Source organism: Schistocerca gregaria, chromosome 2 (genome assembly GCF_023897955.1).
Source record: "Schistocerca gregaria isolate iqSchGreg1 chromosome 2, iqSchGreg1.2, whole genome shotgun sequence".
NCBI classification, from domain to species: domain Eukaryota; kingdom Metazoa; phylum Arthropoda; class Insecta; order Orthoptera; family Acrididae; genus Schistocerca; species Schistocerca gregaria.
Window position 1 is genome coordinate 477,743,540 of NC_064921.1, and position 22,815 is coordinate 477,766,354.

A 22,815-nucleotide genomic window follows, 5' to 3' on the forward strand; every position below is an offset into this window, starting at 1 on the left:
AATACATACTACACAGAGATTGTGCACTGCCCTTCCAAATAACTCAGGGCAAGCGTAAATGTCCTCAGTGTAAGTGGTTAAGCACACTAATGAGCGTTCTTTAGCCTCCTGATGATGCTCGTATTAGCCAGTTTCTTATTCATACAATGTCGGTTAAAATTCGGCGTACCCACCAAAGTTACTGCCAGACATTTTTGTGCGTAATAATGCTCCTGGTTGGTGACATTCCGGTTTACTAGTGACGTTCTTTCAGTTTCCAGATTTCTCAAATGGAGACCACAAATTTGTGTTTTCTGATAGTAAGGATTTAGTTTGTTCCTCTTCTACAAGGTGTTTTAAAAATACTTGTACAAACTTTGGGGGCAAGTAACTCTCACCAAAACAAGAAAAAACTTCATATAAACATATGCCGGTAATCTTTCGTTTTCGAGTTGTTGTTGAAAGCTGACGTACAAAGGCTTTCCAGGTGCAACCAAGCACCCTCACTTACGTATGCGTTCCTTTGACTCATTGTATACTAAAAGGTGTTATTTTGACATACGAACTTATTTACATTCGCCATTCATCTGTCTTCAACGTGGCCATTGTGAGTTAACTAAGAATGCTTAGTTCAAATATGGTAGATGTTCATGTCGTGACCTGGCAGACATCAATAACTACCACGTTTGAAGGGATCACTCTCAGTTAACTCACGACCTGTAGTATATGTGTACAATGGGGACGTTGAATACAGATGAATGGAGAATGTAACCAAGTCTGCTTGGCAACACAATGGACCCTACGCTGGACTGCTGTATCATATGGCGTCTCCAGACCAAAGACAACCGAGTCATCCAGCCTTTGGTGCCGTGTATCGTCGCGTTGCCGACACGGAATACGTAGCTCCACAGACTATTGACCGATGGAGATCACGTGTTGCTCGTACCACGTTCTACGAGCTGGCGAAAAAGAGCCAGGTATCAAGACAAGTGGCCGTGGCACGTGGTACATCTTCAAGTTTAACATGGAGGATACTTCACGAAACACTCACATATCCATATCGTCTTCAACGCCTGCTCATCACCCACCACGAGAGAACTTCTGCCGACAGTTTGTTACTCAAACCCTGCCAAACCGTTGTTTGCCTCATCAGCTTTGTTCACAGACGAGGCAACATTTGGGAGACACAGAATAACGGACAATCAACACATATGGAACGATCGCAGTCATGCTGCAGTACAGGCCAGACATTAGCATCAGTTTAAGATGAATGTGGGCCGGAATTGTACGTGACTGTCTGGTAGGGCCATACCTTCTCCCATCACATCTTAGAGCTGCAGTCTACAGGTATTTTATGCAGAATTCCCTCCAAAACCCAGTAGAAGAAAAATGTGATTTATACATGATTGAGCTCCAGCACATTTCGATCTCAGTGTTCGAAATGCACGGACTGGTATCTACCATGACAGATGGATAGATAAGAAGGATAAGTTCCGTGACCTTCACGCTTCGCCAACCACAGTCGTTTAGATTGTTATGTGTGGGGGCACCTTTAACAATTTCTCTATGCGGTACGCCACGCGGATGCAGAAAATTATCAAACGGTTCAAATGGCTCTGAGCACTATGGGACTTAACATCTGAGGTCATCAGTCCCCTACAACTTTGAACTACTTTAACCTAACTAACCTAAGGACATCACATACATCCAAGCCTGAGTCAGGATTCGAACCTGCGACCGTAGCGGTCGCGCTGTTCCAGACTGAGGAAAATCTTCGTCATGGATGCCCGTGAAACCTCTGGAAACTGTCAGGCAGTACTTGAAAGTCTGCGACAATCCGTGATTCGATGAGTGCATGCGTGTTTGGAAGCAACAGAAGAGCATTTCGACCATTTATTATGAATTTACGTGTTCATGAACTCCTTTCATTAGTAACTCAGAAACGAGGGATTTTGGGGCATATATTTACATGAACGTTTGTTCTTGTTTTCGTGTAAGAAACCTGTCTCCAAAGATTGTAAAAGTATTTTTGAGCACGATGTACAATAAATGAGATCCTACGCATTTGTCAGACTTCTCTCAATGGAACAGAGGACATATAGTTGTGTTGCAGTTACCAGATTGTCAGCATAAGAAAACTTGTAGTAGTATTAAGGAGATGATGATCTGTGCTATTTACTTTCAAAGAGTGAAAGGCGACAAACTGTCCTATGAAAGACCCTTTTTGTGTCGCCTTTGGTCTTTTGAGTAAATTCAAGAAAATATCTCCGGTCTCTTCACACTGGAGCCTAAGTAAATGACTGTAGTCTTCGAGCAAACCTTGCGGATGATGACTGTCGAACCATTGATCGAGTAAAGGTTCCTTGATTACATACTCATTTGTTGGTGTCAGTCGAGGCAGTGAACGATAACTGGTTGAATATAAGATAAACTTTTCAAGAAAATTTGTAGAAGATATACGGTCTCTTTCTAAATACAGTATAGGTCGTTCTAGACTTCATTTGACGATGGTTGGTTTCGACAAATAAACTTCAGGTCTGAAACTTAGACGGCCGTTGTACGCGAGCGGTTCTAGGCGCTACAGCCTGGATCCGTGCGACCGCTACGGTCGCAGGTTCGAATTGTGCCTCGGGCATGGATGTGTGTGATGTCCTCAGGTTAGTTAGGTTTAAGTAGTTCAAAGTTCTAGGGGACTGATGACCTCACATGTTAAGTTCAAAGGGTTCAAATGGCTCTGAGCACTATGGGACTTAACATCTATGGTCATCAGTCCCCTAGACCTTAGAACTACTTAAACCTAACTAACCTAAGGACATCACACAACACCCAGCCATCACGAGGCAGAGAAAATCCCTGACCCCGCCGGGAATCGAACCCGGGCGTGGGAAGCGAGAACGCTACTTCACGGATGTTAAGTCCCATAGTGCTCAAAGCCATTTTAACCATTCTGAAACTTCCTGGCAGATTAAAACTGTGTGCCGGACCGAGACTCGAACTCGAGACCTTTGCCTTTCGCGGGTAAGTGCTCCACCGGCTGAGGTACCCAAGCACGACTCACGCCCCGTCCTCACAGCTTCAGTTCCGCCAGTACCTCGTCCCCTACCTAGAGCACTTGCCCGCGAAAGGCGAAGGTCTCGAGTTCGAGTCTCGGTCCGGCACACAGTTTTAATCTGCCAGGAAGTTTCATATCAGCACACATTCCGCTGCAGAGTGAAAATCTCATTCTGGAAACTTCAGGTGTGTTTATATCAATTCTACAAGTAAAAATTCACTAACATTGCCATAAATTATAGAGTGTCAAATGAAGGACTTTAACCACGTCACTGATCCGACTTAGCACGATTTGATATGAGTTCTTCATGCCTTTCTCCGTAGACGACAGCCTATTACGTATAACGGTACTGATAACAGTCTGTCTCTCGACTTTACCTCCTGTTGTTTTCATACTCTTTATACTGATAAGAGTGTGCATTTTGAGATTAAAATCTACGTTTACTTGGCACGTGGCGACACATCACTCGCCGAAGATCTTATTACATCATATTGTTGCTTGTGCATAACAATTCAGATGAGAAACTTTCTGGCAGATTAAAATTGTATGCCAGACCGTGACACGAACCTGCGACTTTTGTCTTTTACTAGCAAGTTTTCTACAGACATACATCTTTACTTTTTTCCTGTACGGTATTTTGCTCGTTATTGTTCTCATTCTTTGGTGTGGGTGGGACGTCACACAGCACATCCTCAAGTTGATCGTTGAATAATTCACTTAGCTATTTTTTATTTATTTTTTGTTACAAGGGGCAGACAGCGCTCTGACCGACTGAGCTACCGAAGCCTGCCTCACTACCCGCCCTCACAGCTCAACTTTCGGCAGTAGCTCGCCTCCTACCTTCCAAACTTCACAGAATTTCTGCTGCATACCTCGCTGGACTAGCAACCCTGGAAGGAAGGATACTGCAGAGACGTGGCTAAGGGGATTCACAGCTCTCGCACTACAATAATCAGCATCACAGCCGACGCAAAATGTCAGTAGTAGTATGACGATATAAAAGTATCTTCTGGCTGTCCTTACAGCTGGTGATAAGGAGCAGCTCGATAACCAGAGACACAGGTCAACAAACTCATGAAACGCAGTAAGTTGTCTCGTTTGCTCCTCCATCTGTGACGCAGAAGTCACCCATAGAGTATATGGCAGGTCGCACATGGGGTCCTGTGACCATTCTACCCTCTTCGAATACAATATCGGATGATGCACAGAATGTACAGTCATCGGTAAATCATCGTGTAACCTAGAACGTAGTTAACTTTGCTGTAATGACCCATGAGCTGCATGCAGAAAAGAGTTTTACTTTTCTTGATTCATCCTGAAATTTTAAAAGTAAGCTTTTACATTGTGGACAACGTCCCTCCTCCAATGTCTCCCACCAGAGACATTTAAGCATTTCTCAGACCCTCGTTCTCTGACCTGTCACAGCCGTGACGAATCAGCCAGCTCTTTGTTGAGCTCTCTGTCTAGTCCGCTTTACAACTTGCAGGACGTCTCATACTGAAGCCGTCCTCGCATTGGACGGGGCATCTAACGTTGACGTAGAAGCGGATGGGAAATACGACCTCACGAGAGACAGCTCCCTCGTCACGTGGGACCATTTGAAACTGTAGCGGCTGTATCGCGTCCGCAAACCGTACAGTTTGCTTACAATAATGGACTCGCGAAAAATTCTTAGGTGAGTTCTATTACAACGCTAACCTCCTACCCTTTCCATTTGGCAACCATGTTTCTTGTCTGTAGTACACAGCCGCGTGGGGTAGCCGTACAGTCTTCGTCGTCTTGTCGCGGCTCGCATCGGAGGTTCGAGTCGTCCCTCGGGCATGGCAGTGTGTGTCGTCCTTAGCATAATCTTAGTTTCAGTTAGATTAAGTAGTGCGTAAGACTAGGGACCGATGACCTCAGCAGTTTGATCCCGTACTCCTTACCACAAATTTCCAAATAAATAAAAACTTCACTATCCTTGAACATGCTCGTAACACAAAACGGAAGGTTCCATCTAGGTGGTTGGACATCAGCTCATAAAACCTGACGAAACCGGACAAACTCACTCACTAAGAGAGAACGCACTTATATTTATATAACACAGAATATTGCAGAAAGTCCCAGAAACTTTTTAGATAACGTGATGATTAAAAAAAATTAGTATACGGCAAAACGCAAAGCCACACAGATTCTTTCGTAATTCAGGGCCTCTACCGGCAGTGCTATATTGAATTCCGACAACAGAAGACTTTGTATTTTATGTAATGATATTCCGAAGGCTTTAATCGTCGTTATATTATGAACTGGGATTTAATTATAATAAATTCTACGAAGAACGACTAGTCTTCAATATGCAGTTTCGTCAAAATGGCGTACTTACATAACACACGAGCTATAGTACGAAAATAACTAAATAACACAGGGTGACCAACTCGAAAGTGGCTTCCCAAACTTGTCTAGCAATTCCGCTGAATTTTCACCGTGTAATCTGTGACATTTGACACGGCGACACTGCACCCTGCAACATCGTTTAACACAAAAGTTTATTTCCGCGCTTCGCTGTGGCTAGAGCTCAGTGTTTCTTGTGAAACAATAATCGTTTACTGGCTCATTAAGACATGTCAGCGCATGTTATCTGAACGGATTGGTGGCCAACATATATCGTCTAAGTGCGTATACAGAAGTTAATGAACAAATTGGGGAGCAATGGAACGGTGCTGGAGCTTCACGGCGGGGGACAGCAGCCACTATCGGAAGAATAAGTGACTGACGTCAAACAACGATTGTAGACTTCTACTGCAAAGTCTGTTCGACGTTTAACTCAGGAATGTGGAATGTCACGGAGCACACCTCGCAGAACTGCGAAGAAAGCAGACGTGAATCCACATAGGTTTACAGTTGTTCAGGAAGTGAACGCCAATGACAAAGGCTAACGCATTGCATTTTGTCATTGGTTTCAGAAATGTATTGGTCAGAGGCCGTAAATATTGCACTACACGTGGTTCAGTGATAGCGTGGTTCCACCACTCCGGCTATGTAAACTACCGGAATACACGTTTGTAGTGTCATGAAAATTCACATGCACTGGACGAGCAACCCCTGCATTCACAGAAGACTGGCTTGTTCTGTGCAGTATCTGTCGTCGCATCATTGGGCGACCCCCAGACTCCGATGATACAGTTGCGGAACAGTTCAGAGAAAGTTTGAGTCTCGTAACAAATAAATAACACACTCATACGGTTATAGTTGGTGGGGACTTCAACCTACCCTCGGTATGTTGGCAAAAATACTTGTTCAAAACCGGTGGTAGGCAGAAAACGTCTTCCGAGATTGTCCTAAATGCTTTCTCCGAAAATTATTTCGAGCAGTTAGTCCACGAACCCACGCGAATTGTAAATGGTTGCGAAAACACACTTGACCTCTTAGCCACAAACAATCCAGAGCTGATAGAGAGCATCATGACTGATACAGGGATTAGTGATCACAAGGTCGTTGTAGCTAGGCTCAATACCATTTCTTCCAAATCCATCAGAAACAAACGCAAAATAATTTTATTTAAAAAAGCGGAATTAAGTGTCACTAGAAGCCTTCCTAAAAGACAATTTCCATTCCTTACGAACTGACTATGAGAATGCAGACGAGATGTGGCTCAAATTCAAAGATATAGTAGCAACAGCAATTGAGATATTCATACCTCATAAATTGGTAACAGATGGAACGGTTCCCCGTGGTACACAAAAAAGGTCCGAACGCTGTTGCAGAGGCAACGGAAAAAGCATGCGAAGTTCAGAAGAACGCGAAATCCCGAAGATGGGCTAAAACTTACAGACGCGCGAAATTTGGCACGTACTTCGATGCGAGATCCCTTTAATAGGTTCCACAACGAAACATTGTCTCGAAATTTGGTAGAAAATCCGAAGAAATTCTGGTCGTATGTAAAGTACACAAGCGGCAAGACGCAGTCAATACCTTCGCTGCGCAGTGCCGATGGTACTGTTATCGACGACTGTGCCGCTAAAGCGGAGTTATTGAACGCAGTTTTCCGAAATTCCTTCACCAGGGAAGACGAATGGAATATTCCAGAATTTGAAACACGAACATCTGCTAGCATGAGTTTCTTAGAAGTAGATACCTTAGGGGTTGCGAAGCAACTCAAATCGCTTGATACGGGCAAGTCTTCAGGTCCAGATTGTATACCGATTAGGTTCCTTTCAGATTACGCTGATACTATAGCTCCCTACTTAGCACTCATATACAACCGCTCGCTCACCGATAGATCTGTACCTACAGATTGGAAAATTGCGCAGGTCGCACCAGTGTTCAAGAAGGGTAGTAGGAGTAATCCATTTAACTACAGACCTATATCATTGACGTCGGTCTGCAGTAGGGTTTTGGAGCATATACTTTATTCAAACATTATGAATCACCTCGAAGGGAACGATCTATTGACACGTAATCAGCATGGCTTCAGAAAACATCGCTCTTGTGCAACGCAGCTAGCTCTTACTCGCACGATGTAATGGCCGTTATCGAGAGGGGATCTCAAGTTGATTCCGTATTTCTAGATTTCCGGAAATCTTTTGACACCGTTCCTCACAAGCGACTTCTAATCAAGCTGAGGAGCTATGGGGTATCGTCCCAGTTATGCGACTGGATTCGTGATTTCCTGTCAGGAAGGTCGTAGTTCGTAGTAATAGACGGCAAATCATCGAGTAAAACTGAAGTGATATCAGGTGTTTCCCAGGGAAGCGTCCTGGGACCTCTGCTGTTCCTGATCTATATAAATGACATGGGTGACAATCTGAGCAGTTCTCTTAGATTGTTCGCAGATGACGCTGTAATTTACCGTCTAGTAAGGTCATCCGAAGACCAGTATCAGTTGCAAAGCGATTTAGAAAAGATTGCTGTATGGTGTGTCAGGTGGCAGTTGACGCTAAATAACGAAAAGTGTGAGATGATCCACATGAGTTCCAAAAGAAATCCGTTGGAATTCGATTACTCGATAAATAGTACAATTCTCAAGGCTGTCAATTCAACTAAGTACCTGGGTGTTAAAATTACGAACAACTTCAGTTGGAAGGACCACATAGATAATATTGTCGGGAAGGCGAGCCAAAGGTTGCGTTTCATTGGCAGGACACTTAGAAGATGCAACAAGTCCACTAAAGAGACAACTTACACTACACTCGTTCGTCCTCTGTTAGAATATTGCTGCGCGGTGTGGGATCCTTACCAGTTGGGACTGACGGAGGACATCGAAAGGGTGCAAAAAAGGGCAGCTCGTTTTGTATTATCACTCTATAGGGGAGAGAGTGTGGCAGATATGATACACGAGATGGGATGGAAGTCATTACAGCATAGACGTTTTTCGTCGCGGCGAGACCTTTTTACGAAATTTCAGTCACCAACTTTCTCTTCCGAATGCGAAAATATTTTGTTGAGCCCAACCTACATAGGTAGGAATGATCATCAAAATAAAATAAGAGAAATCAGAGCTCGAACAGAAAGGTTTAGGTGTTCGTTTTTCCCGCTCGCTGTTCGGGAGTGGAATAGTAGAGAGATAGTATGATTGTGGTTCGATGAACCCTCTGCCAAGCACTTAAATGTGAATTGCAGAGTAGTCATGTAGATTGGGCCAATTTTTTGCGAGTCTACTGTGTCAAGTGCATGTAACATCGAAATGTTTCGGGAATTTGTGAACTAGTTGAATGATGAAGAGCTTACACTCGGCTGACACAGACAGGATGACACAACATACCACACGTCTCGAGTGACCATAGCTAAAGTGGAATCATTTTTCCATGGTAGAGTGATTTTGAGAAATGTGTGGCCCCCAATGTCACTTGATTCAATACGACTTGACTTTTTTATCTGGAGTGGCCTAATAGCCAATATCTACAGGAACTAACCACAAAAACAGGGTTATAAATACAAAATAAAATAGGGATGATGCAGGAGTAGGTTTAATAATGAATAAAAAATAGGAGTAAGGGTAATCTACTACAAACAGCATAGTGAACGCATTATTGTGGCCAAGATAGACACGAAGCCCACGCCTACTACAGTAGTACAAGTTTATATGCCAACTAGCTCTGCAGATGATGAAGAAATTGATGAAATGTGTGTTGCGATAAAAGAAATTATTCAGGTAGTGAAGGAGGTCGAAAATTTAATAGTCATGGATGACTGGAATTCGGGAATAGGAAAAGGGAGAGAAGGAAACGTAGTAAGTGAATATGGATTGGGGCTAAGAAATGAAAGAGGAAGCCGCCTGGTAGAATTTTGTGCAGAGCATAACTTAATCATAGCTAACACTTGGTTCAAGAATCATGAAACAAGGTTGTATACATGGAAGAACCCTGGAGTTACTAAAACGTGTCAGATAGATCATATAATGGTAAGACAGAGATTTAGGAACCAGGTTTTAAATTGTAAGACATTTCCACGGACAGATGTGGACTCTGACCACAATCTATTGGTTATGAACTGTAGGTTAAAACTTAAGAAACTGCAAAAAGGTGGGGATTTAAGGAGATGGGACCTGGATAAAATGAAAGAACCAGAGGTTGTACAGAGATTCATGGAGACTGTAAGGGAACAATTCACAGGAATGGGGGAAAGAAATACAGTGGAAGAAGACCGGGTAGCTTTGAAGGATGAAATAGTGAAAGCAGCGGAGGATCAAATAGGGCTAGTAGAAACCCTTGGGTAACAGAAGAAATATTGAATTTAATTGATGAAAGGAGAAAATATAAAAATACAGTAAATGCTGCAGTCAAAAAGGAATACAGACGTCTCAAAAACGATATCGACAGGAAGTGCAAAATGGCTAAGCAGGGATGGCTAGAGGACAAATGTAAGGATGTAGAGGCTTATCTCACTAGGGGTAAGATAGATACTGCCTACAGGAAAATTAAAGAGACCTTTGGAGAAAAGAGAACCAATTGTATGAATGAGCTCAGATGGAAAGCCAGTTCTAAGCAAAGAAGGGAAAGCAGAAAGGTGGAAGGCGTATATAGAAGGTCTATACAAGGGCGATGTACTTGAGGACAATATTATGGAAATGGAAGAGGATGTAGATGAAGATGAAATGGGAGATATGATACTAAGTGAAGAGTTTGACAGAGCACTGAAAGACCTGAGTCGAAACAAGGCCCCCGGAGTAGACAATATTCCATTAGAACTACTGACAGCCTTGAGCCAGTCCTGACAAAACTCTACCATCTGGTAAGCAAGTTGTATGAGACAGGCGAAATACCCTCAGACTTAAAGAAGAATACAATAATTAAAATCCCAAAGAAAGCAGGTGTTGAGAGATGTGAAAATTACCGAACTATCAGTTTAATAAGTCACAGCTGCAAAATACTAACGCGAATTGTTTACAGACGAATGGAAAAACTAGTAGAAGCCGACCCCGGGGAAGATCAGTTTGGATTCCGTAGAAATGTTGGAACACGTGAGACAATATTGACCCTACGACTTATCTTAAAAGAAAGGTTAAGGTAAGGCTAACCTACTATGTTGATTGGAATACACTCTTTCAATTTCTCAAGATGGGAGGGGTAAAATACAGGGAGCGAAAGGCTATTTACAATTTGTGCAGAAAGCATATGGCAGTTATAAGAGTCGAGGGGTATGAAAGGGAAGCAGTTGCTGGGAAGGGAGTGAGACAGGGTTGTAGCCTATCCCCGATGTTATTCAATCTCTATATTGAGCAAGCAATAAAGGAAACAAAAGAAAAGTTCGTAGTAGTTATTAAAATCTATGGAGAAGAAATAAAAACTTTGAGGTTCGCTGATGACATTGTAATTGTGTCAGTGACAGCAAGGGACTTGGAAGAGCAGTTAAACGGAATGGACAGTGTCTTGAAAGGAGGGTATAAGATGAACATCAACAAAAGCAAAACGAGGATAATGGAATGTAGTCGAATTAAGTCGGGTGATGCTGAGGGAGCTAAATTAGGAAATGAAGCACTTAAAGTAGTAAAGGAGATTTGCTATTTGGTGAGGAAAATAACTGATGATGGTCGAAGTAGAGAGGATATAAAATGTAGACTAGCAATGGCAAGGAAAGCATTTCTGAAGAGGAAAATTTTGTTAACATCGTGTATAGATTTAAACGCCAGGAAGTCGTTTCTGAAAATATTTGTATGGAGTGTAGCCATGTATGGAAGTGAAACGTGGACGGTAATAGTGTAGACAAGAAGAGAATAGAAGCTTTTGAAATGTGGTGCTACAGCAGAATGCTGAAGATTAGATGGGTAGATCACTTAACTAATGAGGAGGCATTGAATAGGATTGGGGAGAAGAGAAGTTTGTGGCATAACTTGACTAGAAGAAGGGATCGGTTGTAGGACATGTTCTGAGGCATCGATGGATCACCAGTTTAGTATTGGAGGGCAGCGGGGCAGCGTGGAGGGTAAAAATCGTAGAGGGAGACCAAGAGATGAATACACTAAGCAGATTCAGAAGGATGTAGGCTGCAGTAGGTACTTGCAGATGAAGAAGCTTGCACAGGATAGAGTAGCATGGAGAGCTGCATCAAACCTGTCTCAGGACTGAAAGCCACAACAACAACAACAATGATGACAGCAGGTTTCAGCTTGACAGCTTCGCCGATAACAAAAATGAGCTCTGCGACCCACATAATAATCGCAAAGAAATAAAATAATAAAAATGTAGCTGTAAAACTGCTATTGAAACGAGTTTGCTTTAGTCCTGGTATTATTTTTCTTTTCGCTTTAGCGTCAGCACCTTATGCCATATTTCGGATTGTGGAGTTGTCATTGGTTTTTAAACTGGTAGTCTGTCTTTCTTCACTACGCAGTCACACCTTTATTAGCGTGAGAGCCATCTGTCTGAAAATGGTGTAAAGATCGTCCTACGTTTTTTCACGTTGTGTTTTTAAAGCGGAGATAAGAAATACCCGCGATCTTCATGTACAATGGTGTGCGACTCACGTAATCACTACACCAAGGCCAAAGTGCAGGCGTTGATAAGACACATACAAGATACTGAATAAGAATAAATCAAAACAAGTATGATACCTGTAACTGGGGATTCATTATTCTATAGCGTACTAAGAAGATGGCAGTTCTGTGTGTAGCCTCAAGGCAATTTTTGACAGCTGTGGCGTGTATGTCGTCTTACTTTCTGTAATTTTGTCTTAAACAAACGTTAACATTATGAGAATATAAATGACATGTATGCTTCTGTCTTTTTTGGTTTCTATGCAGTTATGAAGAATTAACAGTAACTGAGCGATGATGGAATTAACTGTAGCATATTCTGAAAAGTGTACGGTGACTGTCGCTGTAAAATGGCAGCGATTGTAGTAATAGATCTATGCGGGAATTGGAAACCAAGGGAGGTGGAGTGGTGTTTAAAATTCTTAACTCGAATTCGTTAGAAGCTCTTTCAGATGTCCTGATTTAAGTTTTCTTTGGTTTACCCAAATTCTTAAAGGGTTGGCGCCTTAATCAAAGAATGGTAGCCTCCTCACCTACACTTTTCCAAATGAGCTATGCTCCATAGCTAATCATCAAGACGTCGCAGAAATCTTAATCTCTAACATAGCTTAAGAGATGGCAGATTCACGGAAATTTATGAAAAATCTGTGTTGAGAGACCTTCGGAAAAAGATTCCAACAATATCTCGATAATATACTTGTAAAAATAAAAGAAATTATGGGGAATTTCTTGTTCCTATTAGACCGTTGCCTTAAAAGAATTCAAGCAGCCACTCTTCCGACGCTGTATCCAGAAATAGAACGAAAAGAGACTCAAGTACGTGGCAATAGGAACGTGTTACCTGCCACATTTCTGCAATGACTAATATTGTGTCGATGACAGCAGCGACCAAAAGTTTAGCGTGCTATGGTAACGAGAAAGTTGGACGGGTGAATGATGAGCTAACTGCTTAGAAAAGAATTACTTCTTGCTTCGGATAAGTATGTGAGGCACAGACAACGAATAAAAATTCACTGGACACACAATGAACCATGTACCCCAATTGGTAAGAACAGAATGTTCACGTCCCAACGATGTTATTTATACCCTGTTTCTTGAGGTCGACTCCCCGGACGATGGAAGCACTGCCTGAACCGCGATTTAACATACCACAAGATGTAGTTATAATGTTTTCTACGAAATGTTGTTCTAAGACTAAGAGAAAACAAGATTGATTAAGAGAAATCGCTCCGCAACCGGATGTATATGTGGACCCACATGCACAGGAAATATAACAGGGCATACAAGACAATTGTCTGCAGAAATGTCGGATGCCACTAGAGAGGTTGTTTCCCGAAAAATGGTGTATGGAGACTCACGAAAAGTTGTTTGCGTACTTGGCGTCCAGCAGGATTTATTCCATTCACGGCCGTGCAGACGTTGGTCTTTTTGTCGATGAGTCATTTAGACCGAGGCTAGGTTTTGAACGAATATAGGGACTCCTTTTTATTTTGCAGAACGGTTCTAGTTGCACGTTCCCCTGGGTGAAATGTGTTAGCAAGCACAATCAAAGGAACGCCGAGAAAGAATGTCCTGGTGCGGAGAAACATCATGCTGGATGAGCGAACGAAACTTTACGTCTCCGTTGACGTTAGAATACCATTGGCCCCCACAAGGAAAGAGTTGAGGAACACATTTGACTTTTTGTGCATCCTAGCTGCTCCAAACTTCCTCTGCATGAAAAACAGTGCCTGCCGGCTTCTAGTCGCTCTGATACATCAATTTTATAAGATGTGATGTGCGTAAATAGACGAAGGGTCAGATATTGTTTTACTGCATAGTTATTCGGCCAGTTCCTGCTTATTATTCATCGGTCTGGAGCCTTTATCATGTTGGATAACGAAAGAGAAAAGATTCTAAGAAGAGCTGCATCGTTCGTCATGGATTTGTTTAGTTCGCATGAGAGAGTCACATAAAATATCAACCAACAGCAGTAGGGGACCTTAGAAGTAAGGCACTGCATCGCGGATAGGCTTATTTACAAAATTACAAGTGCCTATGTTCCGAAATTTTTCCAACATATATCACGCCTAAGAGAAATCGTAGTTTATATAATGACAGCGACCACCTATCTTCCTGAGTAGCCTTCGGTAACTGAACTAGGAAGAGGGAAGGGAATGATAGCTGTACAGTAAGTACCCTCCTCACTAATTACCTTTCTTCATACACCGTCGGGTGCGTTTTGGAGTAAAGATGTATGTATGAATCTCTGATTTATCTAAAATTTCTGATGAAACAAAGAGAACATAAAAAAGATGTCTATTAGTACCGAGTGGTTACAATTAAAGTGCAGCTCCTCACAAAGGTTCAGTGCGTGCTGTAATTACCGAATGCCAGTGAAACTTGGTAGATATTCTAATGCGTTAACGTGGAACCGATTTATGCAGAAAGAAAATAGTTCCAATTTTGGCCATAAGGTGAAACTCTGGTGCTGTGAATGCAAGAAATGTTTCCATATGTAAGGGATTAAGAACGAGGTGTGGTGAGAAAAGGTCAGACAAGTGAGAAAGGCATAATTATCATTTTATTATTAACCGCAGCTTACACAATTTGTTCAGTATGAGCACCGGAGACGTCCACGAGATGCTGAATCCATAATACGAAGTGCTCAACAGCTGCTCGCAGCAAGTGCGGTGCAATTCGAGCAACGCTTTCCTGTATACTGGCCATCCTGCATACCGAAGGTTTCCTTGGTAAACACTTTCATTTAGATATCCCCAAATCCAAAAGTACCGTGATTCAGACCAGGTGATCTTGCAGGCAAAGCGCTGGAGATAACACGTTCGTGGAAGGCAGCAATCAGTAGATCTTTCACTGGGTGAGCGATACGAGGTGTTGCCGCGTTTGACATGAGAGCGGTGGTTTCCATAAAGTTGCGCTCTTCTAAAGCAGGAATCACATGCAGTTCAAAAAGGTCTCAATTACGTACAGACGTCGCGGTACACCAACGGGCCCTCTGTGTGTATTATCTTCAAACAAGAACCGAGAAAAAAGGTGCTTGTGAATCCACAACACAAAGTCACATACTGCGAGCGAAATTGCTCTTCGCGCCCCAACACGTTGTTGAACAGTGCCCCAAATTTGGCAGTTCTATGTCTTCACTGCACCCTTTAGTGTAAAATGTCACTCCACAAAATCCTGCCCAGACCCATGTCATAAACGTCAAGCCTTACCATAACCTGAAAGGCAAATTCAGACGGTGCTGCGGATCATGAGGTTTTTTAGTTTCTTTACCGTCTGGAACTTGTACGTGTATCAGTATAACAGAGACCACAAAACGTTCCGTACTGTGGACCATGGGATGGATAATTCTTGTGATCCTGCACGAGCACTAGCACTACACTCGCCACGTGCTGCTTGGTCAGGTACAACAACAGCAACCTCAGCAATAACTTCCAGTGTGATAAGTCGCTTTCCTCTTCCAGGTGCTGCACTATCGGTGTTTCCGAATTTCATTATCATCTTCTTTAAACCAATTGAATACAACGGGCCTCTCCTCAGGCCTCTGAGTCGGCGACACTCTCTCAGTACGGCACTGTAATAACAGCCGTTCGCATAAAACAGTTTCACTAACAGGACATGACGTCTGTTCTCGACAGCCACACTCAAGTTATGGCTTTTCAAATGACGTCAAATTCATACCACTACAACGTCCCCTTAGAAAAATTGTGAATGACAGTGCTGGTAAACTTCTAAGTTATTTGATTTTCAAACAGCTGAGCAAAACTGAACGTACTCAGACAGTCCTCTCTTGACTTACTCTGATCATCACTAAACTGACACACAATATTTTTAGTGAAACGTAATCTAACTATCAATAATCCCTACAAAAGAATAACCCTGACTAACAATAACCTATACCTTTCATGAATCACTTACTTCACAAAAATCTTCGTTACTCTAACTACTACAATACAGCGAGCGCCAATACTGCCAGCTAAATAAAAGACTCTAACTACTGAAGGCACTAACTACTGATAGGCACAGTTAGCAAATGAAAAAAGTTTCAAATGGCTCTGAGCACTATGGGACTTAACTTCTGAGGTAATCAGTCCCCTAGAACTTAGAACTAATTAAACCTAACTAATCTAAGGACATCAAACACATCCATGCCCGAGGCATGGACCGTAGCGGTCGTGTGGTTCCAGACACAGTTAAACAGATTTCCTTTTTTTCTGACAGACACACGTCCAGATCGTCCGCTCAAAACTGTGGCATCTCTCTCCCCACATCCACCACTGCTGGCGCCTCACCTCCAACTGCACAACGCTACGCGCTGTTTACATCTACCTGCCCAACACTACGCAAGCGAATATTCCAACAATGAACCCAACCAGCCACAGACTGTACACAACGCAGTCAGCGATTTTCATACAGAGAACTGCGTGGCGTTACCAACATAAAAACCTAAGCAGCCTACTTACACCATCATACAAACGGTGCACAGCGCCACAGTAAGAACTAATATTTTTTCCAGCGTGAATCAGTTTTGCATCAACGCATTGACTTATCTGCCAAGTTTCGTTGTCATATGATAATTAAAGCCTGAAATGGACGTCCGTGAGTAGCTGCGCTCTAATTATAACCACCCAGTGCCAAAAACAGTATTTAATTTGAGAAAAAAATTCAAAAAATTGCGTCCATTTGCTCATCACTGTATGGAAGTGCAACATGGACCTTATGAAAGATAATCTAAGCGTTTCAGATGTAATTGTACGGATGAATACCGAAAAATGGATCGATAAGACAACAAATGAACATTTCCCCAGAATGGGCGAGGAACGGTTGATGTGGAAAACACTGACGAGAAGGAGGTAGAGGATGACTGGAGGTATGTTATGACATTCAGGAATAACTACCGTGGTACTGCAGGCAGCCGTAGTGTGACATGCAAAGGGATTGTGAGACGAGGATATCCGAGCACAGAAGTGAACTACACCGCGCAGTGTTAACCATGTAGGAAGTAGGTTGATGTCATCACACCAGGGCAAGTCTCTTGTTATGGATGATGTAACTAGGTACTGGGTTTTAGAGAAACATATGTGCGCCAGAGGCAAGTAAATGAGTCTGAATTTTGAGACAGAGGCGCTTCTCGTCACTGGAGACCAGCAGCACCACTACGACGCCGAAGTTACTCTGGACAACAAGACGACTGGACACCGCCAGCAGCAGTCTAGGGTTGAGACCAGGCTCCACCTGCCGCCAGCACTGAGTCCTTCACGGGCCTTGGTGCCACAGCTCCAAAGTACTGCCATCTGCAGCTACTACCACTGATGTTGAGTGTCGCACCTCTGCGGAAGCTGCCGTCCGATTCCTGCCAGAGGGCAGTCAGTTGAACCTGGCGCACAGCCGTCTCCACGTGCTGCCGCGGGGATGAGTGTAGAGTGAACGATCACCGGGGCTGCACATGGCCAAGGGAAGTAACGTGCCACTGACGTAAACGGCTGTGGCACCCAAAGGTCGCTGGCCTACCATCAGCACAGGAGGGCGCCGCCTCAGCATCCAGGGTGGACACCGCCGTTCTGTGTTAACTCCGCCAAGAACCACAGAGGGAGGCATGCTTGTTTCGCTGAACGTATTGAAGTTAAATAAAATGAGTCTTTACTTTTAACAGTGTTTCTATTGGACCCTCCAGCCCACCACTACCACCACACTCCAGTCTCACACTTCAATACATATATTGTAAGGTGCCAGGCAAATCCAACACCTTCCATGAAAAACCTGACATGATAGCAGATCCGGCAATATGTCACATAGCTCCTAATAAATCCTGGCATTAAATTAACCAAAGTAATACGATCAACGAGTGAGCAAACAGAATACCACAGACTAACACAAGAACGTCTAACTGCATGTCTTACTTTCCCACCGTGAAACAAACGCAGTTCCGAGGGGAGAAACGAGAGCAGAGCAGAGCCGTGTAGGCTAGAAGGCCCTATGATAAGAGCGGGAAAATGGGGCACCCGCATTTCCGGCCGACCACCAAGAGGTCCATGCCCCAGCCTGTGTTGAAAGATAGAGCCCTCCAGAAGAACAGTGTAGATCTTACGATAACTGTAATATGGCCACACCAGTTGTAAGTTTTAGGATGTGACTATACGTGCCTCTGCTACGTAGCAAACATTAAAAACATTGCCCCACCACGAAAAGTATAACGTTTCTCATTGGATAGACAGAATTTTTGTAGGCGGAGCTTAAGGTTAACACTGAGACGCTGATTGGTCGGTTGAAAACACAACAAGTTATCTTTTTCTTAAACCAACTTTGGTAAACAGTAGTAAGGATAAGTTCGAGAGAGTTTGCTACCGAGATGGCGAGGTGTGTGGAGCTGCGCCGCCTGCCGCCCCTCTGATTCTGCCTAACCACTAACAAGGTAATGAACACACGCGATGGTGCATAAGAGCGCATAAGGCTTTACTCAGAATTGCAGAAGTCTCATCTGTTACATCCCCCCCCCCCCTATTTTTTATGTAATACTAGTGTCGATCGTCAATTAAACTTCGTGGTATTCACATTTGCTACTTGAAGTTAAAATCTGAAACGCGATAATTTTTCTGTTACATAATTATTGAGAAGCCACATCAGCCACTGTAATTTACAATAAGTTAAATAAGTAATTAAAGATAATTGAGGATCACTGTAGACCATTTTTGATAGTTTTCTCTTTTATGAAACTTAATTTAAACCTAGATTATAGATGTGATATGGCATAGGTCATCTTTCGATCCATTATAGAACTTGGAAACCCATTCAGAGGAATATTCGTTCACATTTTTGTTGAACGCAGTTGGTTTTTATCATCCTGTATTAAAATATTTCCTTTTACCAATAGTACAATTTATAAACAATGTTTTGTGAGTAGAATAAAAATTACAATGGTAAACTTAACTGCTTTTTCGACGTTATTCTACCAGTTAACTGAAAATAGGAAAGCCTTGGACCCCTTCCACTAAATTTAGCTAGTATCAAGAGTCTTTTACAGGGAGTGCAGTGGAGCTGCCGCTGAAATCATTAAGTATTTGATTATATCATCGCTAGTCTCACTGAACTCTTCTGAACTCTCCATTTCATGTGTGGTCTGGCGTCTCCTTACCAGCAACAGGTCCCAGGTTCAAACAAGTCAATTCCCTAAAAAACACGCTCAGAGTGTCGTTTGGCGAAAGTGGTAGGGAGACACGACTTAGAACAAACAGACACCACGCAAAATGTTAGAATGTCGATTTTCTCTTAGCATACTTCTATATCTCCCGCCATCTTTCCACATTCAGATGTCTTCTTGTGCATTTAATATGTTATTAAGTTATTTTATATTAATGACATTTTACATTAATATCACACAAAAGTAGAAAAAAAGGACATTTCAATTATAAGAACATACATTGAAATATCCTTATTAAATTTTAGCACCAGTGAAAGTGTGAATCAACTCAACATTAAAAGCGTATATTATGAACAGAGCCAATGGTAGTATTGAACCGATGTTAATTATGTGTACCGAAAAAGTTTCCGTCACAATTGCTTAAGAAATGAGTCTCGACGCTTCTACATTTAGTAGCTCTATTGTAGGGCGATTGGATATTAGTGCTACATAGAATCACGTGAATTGGAGAAATTTTCAATTACTAGGTAAAGAAAAAAAAATGAGACGAAAATGAGAGTTGCAGTCGATTTTACAAGATGTGTGCTCTTGAACTTGTGTTTAGCTGTACTTGCTTGTGTGCAGGTGTACCCCGGGGAGCAGGATCTGCGGCTGTCGTTCCGGGAGCTGGCGAGGCGCGCGGCCTGCGTGGCCGAGGAGCTGCGCATGCGCGGCGTGGGCCCCGGGGACGTGGTGGCGCTCGGCTGCCGCGTCGTGCCGCAGTTCGCGCCGCTCCTCATAGGCACCCTCCTCAGGAACGCCGTGCCGGCGCCCTTCAACCCAGACCTCGACGTGGGTACGTCTTCGCTCTTCTTACTGACAGCAGCATTGCCTAAGTGGAAACTACGGTCAGACTTCTAATCTGGCGCCTCAGCCGGTTAAGCTGCTGGTCGACAGGTGGTGCTCTGACTGATAAGCGTGTCTTACTAGAGCAGCATACCGTATTTTATCGCATAGGCTTCCCCCTTCCCTACGAGTTTTCATCGTTAACAAATTATTACATCGCCCATAATTCCCTCTCCTGGTTCGTTCCTACTGGAGCGGCCTTCAAGTGACTTGACAATGGACAACAGTGGATGCAGTGGTACGTGGCATTAAACATTTCCATTGTCACAACAGGCCATAAATTTGAAAAGTGAACTTACAGACACATTTCTAGGTCATTTTGTTGCAATTCAGCATAATGTTGAAATATCAAAATGAACGGCAAAATTTAAATTAAATTTGTTATCTTACGCTGATACACATGAAGGAAGACATTTTAATTCAATACGGTATAGCGGAAACAAAAAGATAAACTCATGGCTGGAAAGGCAAGCTACAAATTTTTCCATGGTCCTGAAGTGGGGAAATATCCCGAAATTGATAATGGTGTAATTGCTTATGTCAATGAACTTCAGAATGGTGGTTGCGCTGTCTGTTATGAAATGATTCAGCTGCTACGCTCAACATTGACTTAAAGGATTTTAAAGGAAGCATTGGTTGGGTGGTTCGTTTTATGAGACAGCAAAATCTCAGTCTACACGGAGTAATAGAGTTCCATCGTTACGTAATATGTACAAGAGCCACAGCAAGAAGACTATTTGCTCTCCCAGGTTGGTAACGCTGACTAAACGCCAGTGTTTTCTGATATGCCGCGTAACACTCCCTTTATTCCAACTGGCTCAAAAAGTGTCTAGTGAAGCCGACTCGAGCGGATAAATTAAGAATACGACGATGTGCGAGTGGATAATCCGTGTAAGAGAGAATTAGTGTCGATATTGTTAAGAGTTTTAAAAAACTGGAATTTCTTGTGCCATTGACGGTTCCGAGCACGACATGCTATGGGATAGTGAAAATGAAGATGTGTTATCTGTGCCTCAAAATAGTGTTGATATTGACAAAAGTAGGCGACATTAGGATGCAGAAGGCAATGGAAACCATTGCTTTAAAGACACGTAACGTGTATCCACAGGACATGTGGCCTGTAGTTGAAGAAGTGTCATGATGATCTCTCCATTGGCAAAAGATTCCAGAATAGTCCCCCATTCGAATTTCCGGGAGGGGACTGCCAAGGGAGAGGTTACCATGAGAAAAAGATTGAATAATCAACGAAAGGATAATGTTCTACGAGTCGGGGCGTGGAATGTCAGAAGCTTGAACGTGGTAGGGAAACTAGAAAATCTGAAAAGGGAAATGCAAAGGCTCAATCTAGATATAGTAGGGGTCAGTGAAGTGAAGTGGAAGGAGGACAAGGATTTCTGGTCAGATGACTATCGGGTAATATCAACAGCAGCTGAAAATGGTATAACAGGTGTAGGATTAGTTATGAATAGGAAGGTAGGGCAGAGGGTGTCTTACTGTGAACAGTTCAGTGACCGGGTTGTTCTAACCAGAATCGAAAGCAGACCAACACCGAAAACGATAGTTTAGGTATACATGACGACGTCGCAAGCTGAAGATGAACAGGTAGAGAAAGTATATGAGGATATTGGAAGGGTAATGCAGTATGTAAAGGGGGATGAAAATCTAATAGTCATGGGCGACTAGAATGCAGTTGTAGGGGAAGGTGTAGAAGAAAAGGTTACAGGAGAATATGGGTTTGGGACAAGGAATGAAAGAGGAGAAAGACTAATTGACTTTTGTAATAAGTTTCAGCTAGTAATAGCAATTACACTGTTCAAGAATCACAAGAGGAGAAGGTATACTTGGAAAAGGCCGGGAGATGCAGGAAGATTTCAATTAGATTACATCATAGTCAGACAGAGATTCCGAAATCAGATACTGGATTATAAGGCGTACCCAGGAGCAGATATAGACTCAGATCACAATATAGTAGTGATGAAGAGTAGGCTGAAGTTCAAGACATTAGTCAGAAAGAATCAATACGCTAAGAAGTGGAATACGGAAGTTCTAAGGAATGACGAGATACGTTTGAAGTTCTCTAACGCTATAGATACAGCAATAAGGAATAGCGCAGTAGGCAGCACAGTTGAAGAAGAATGGACATCTCTAAAAATGGGCTGTCACAGAAGTTGGGAAGGAAAACATAGGTACAAAGAAGGTAGCTGCGAAGAAACCATGGGTAACAGAAGAAATATTTCAGTTGATTGATGAAAAGAGGAAGTACTAACATGTGCCGGGAAAATCAGGAATACAGAAATACAAGTCTCTGAGGAATGAAATAAATAGGAAGTGCAGGGAAGCTAAGACGAAATGGCTGCAGGAAAAATGTGAAGACATCGAGGAAGATATGATTGTCGGAAGGACAGACTCAGCATACAGGAAAATCAAAACAACCTTTGGTGACATTAAAAGCAACGGTGGTAACATTAAGAGTGCAATGGGAATTCCACTGTTAAATGCAGAGGAGAGAGCAGATAGGTGGAAAGAATACATTGAAAGCCTCTATGAGGGTGAAAAATTGTTTGATGTGATAGAAGGAGAAACAGGAGTCGATTTAGAAGAGATAGGGGATCCAGTAATAGAATCGGAATTTAAAATAGCTTTGGAGGACTTACGGTCAAATACGGCAGAAGGGATAGATAACATTCCATCAGAATTTCTAAAATAATTAGGGGAAGTGGCAACAAAACGACTATTCACGTTGGTATGCAGAATATATGAGTCTGGCGATATACCATCTGACTTTCGGAAAAGCATCATCCACCCAATTCC

General features: G+C 42.7%; 1 protein-coding gene across 1 annotated transcript in view; it reads left to right on the top strand.

Moving 5' to 3' along the window:
- Positions 1-22,815, top strand: part of LOC126327009 (luciferin 4-monooxygenase-like) — an 87,347-nt gene that overhangs the window by 857 nt on the left and 63,675 nt on the right. The window contains exon 2 of the mRNA XM_049995818.1: positions 19,744-19,954. Coding sequence (XP_049851775.1) covers positions 19,744-19,954 — 211 coding nt within the window. The remainder of the gene's footprint in view (positions 1-19,743; positions 19,955-22,815) is intronic.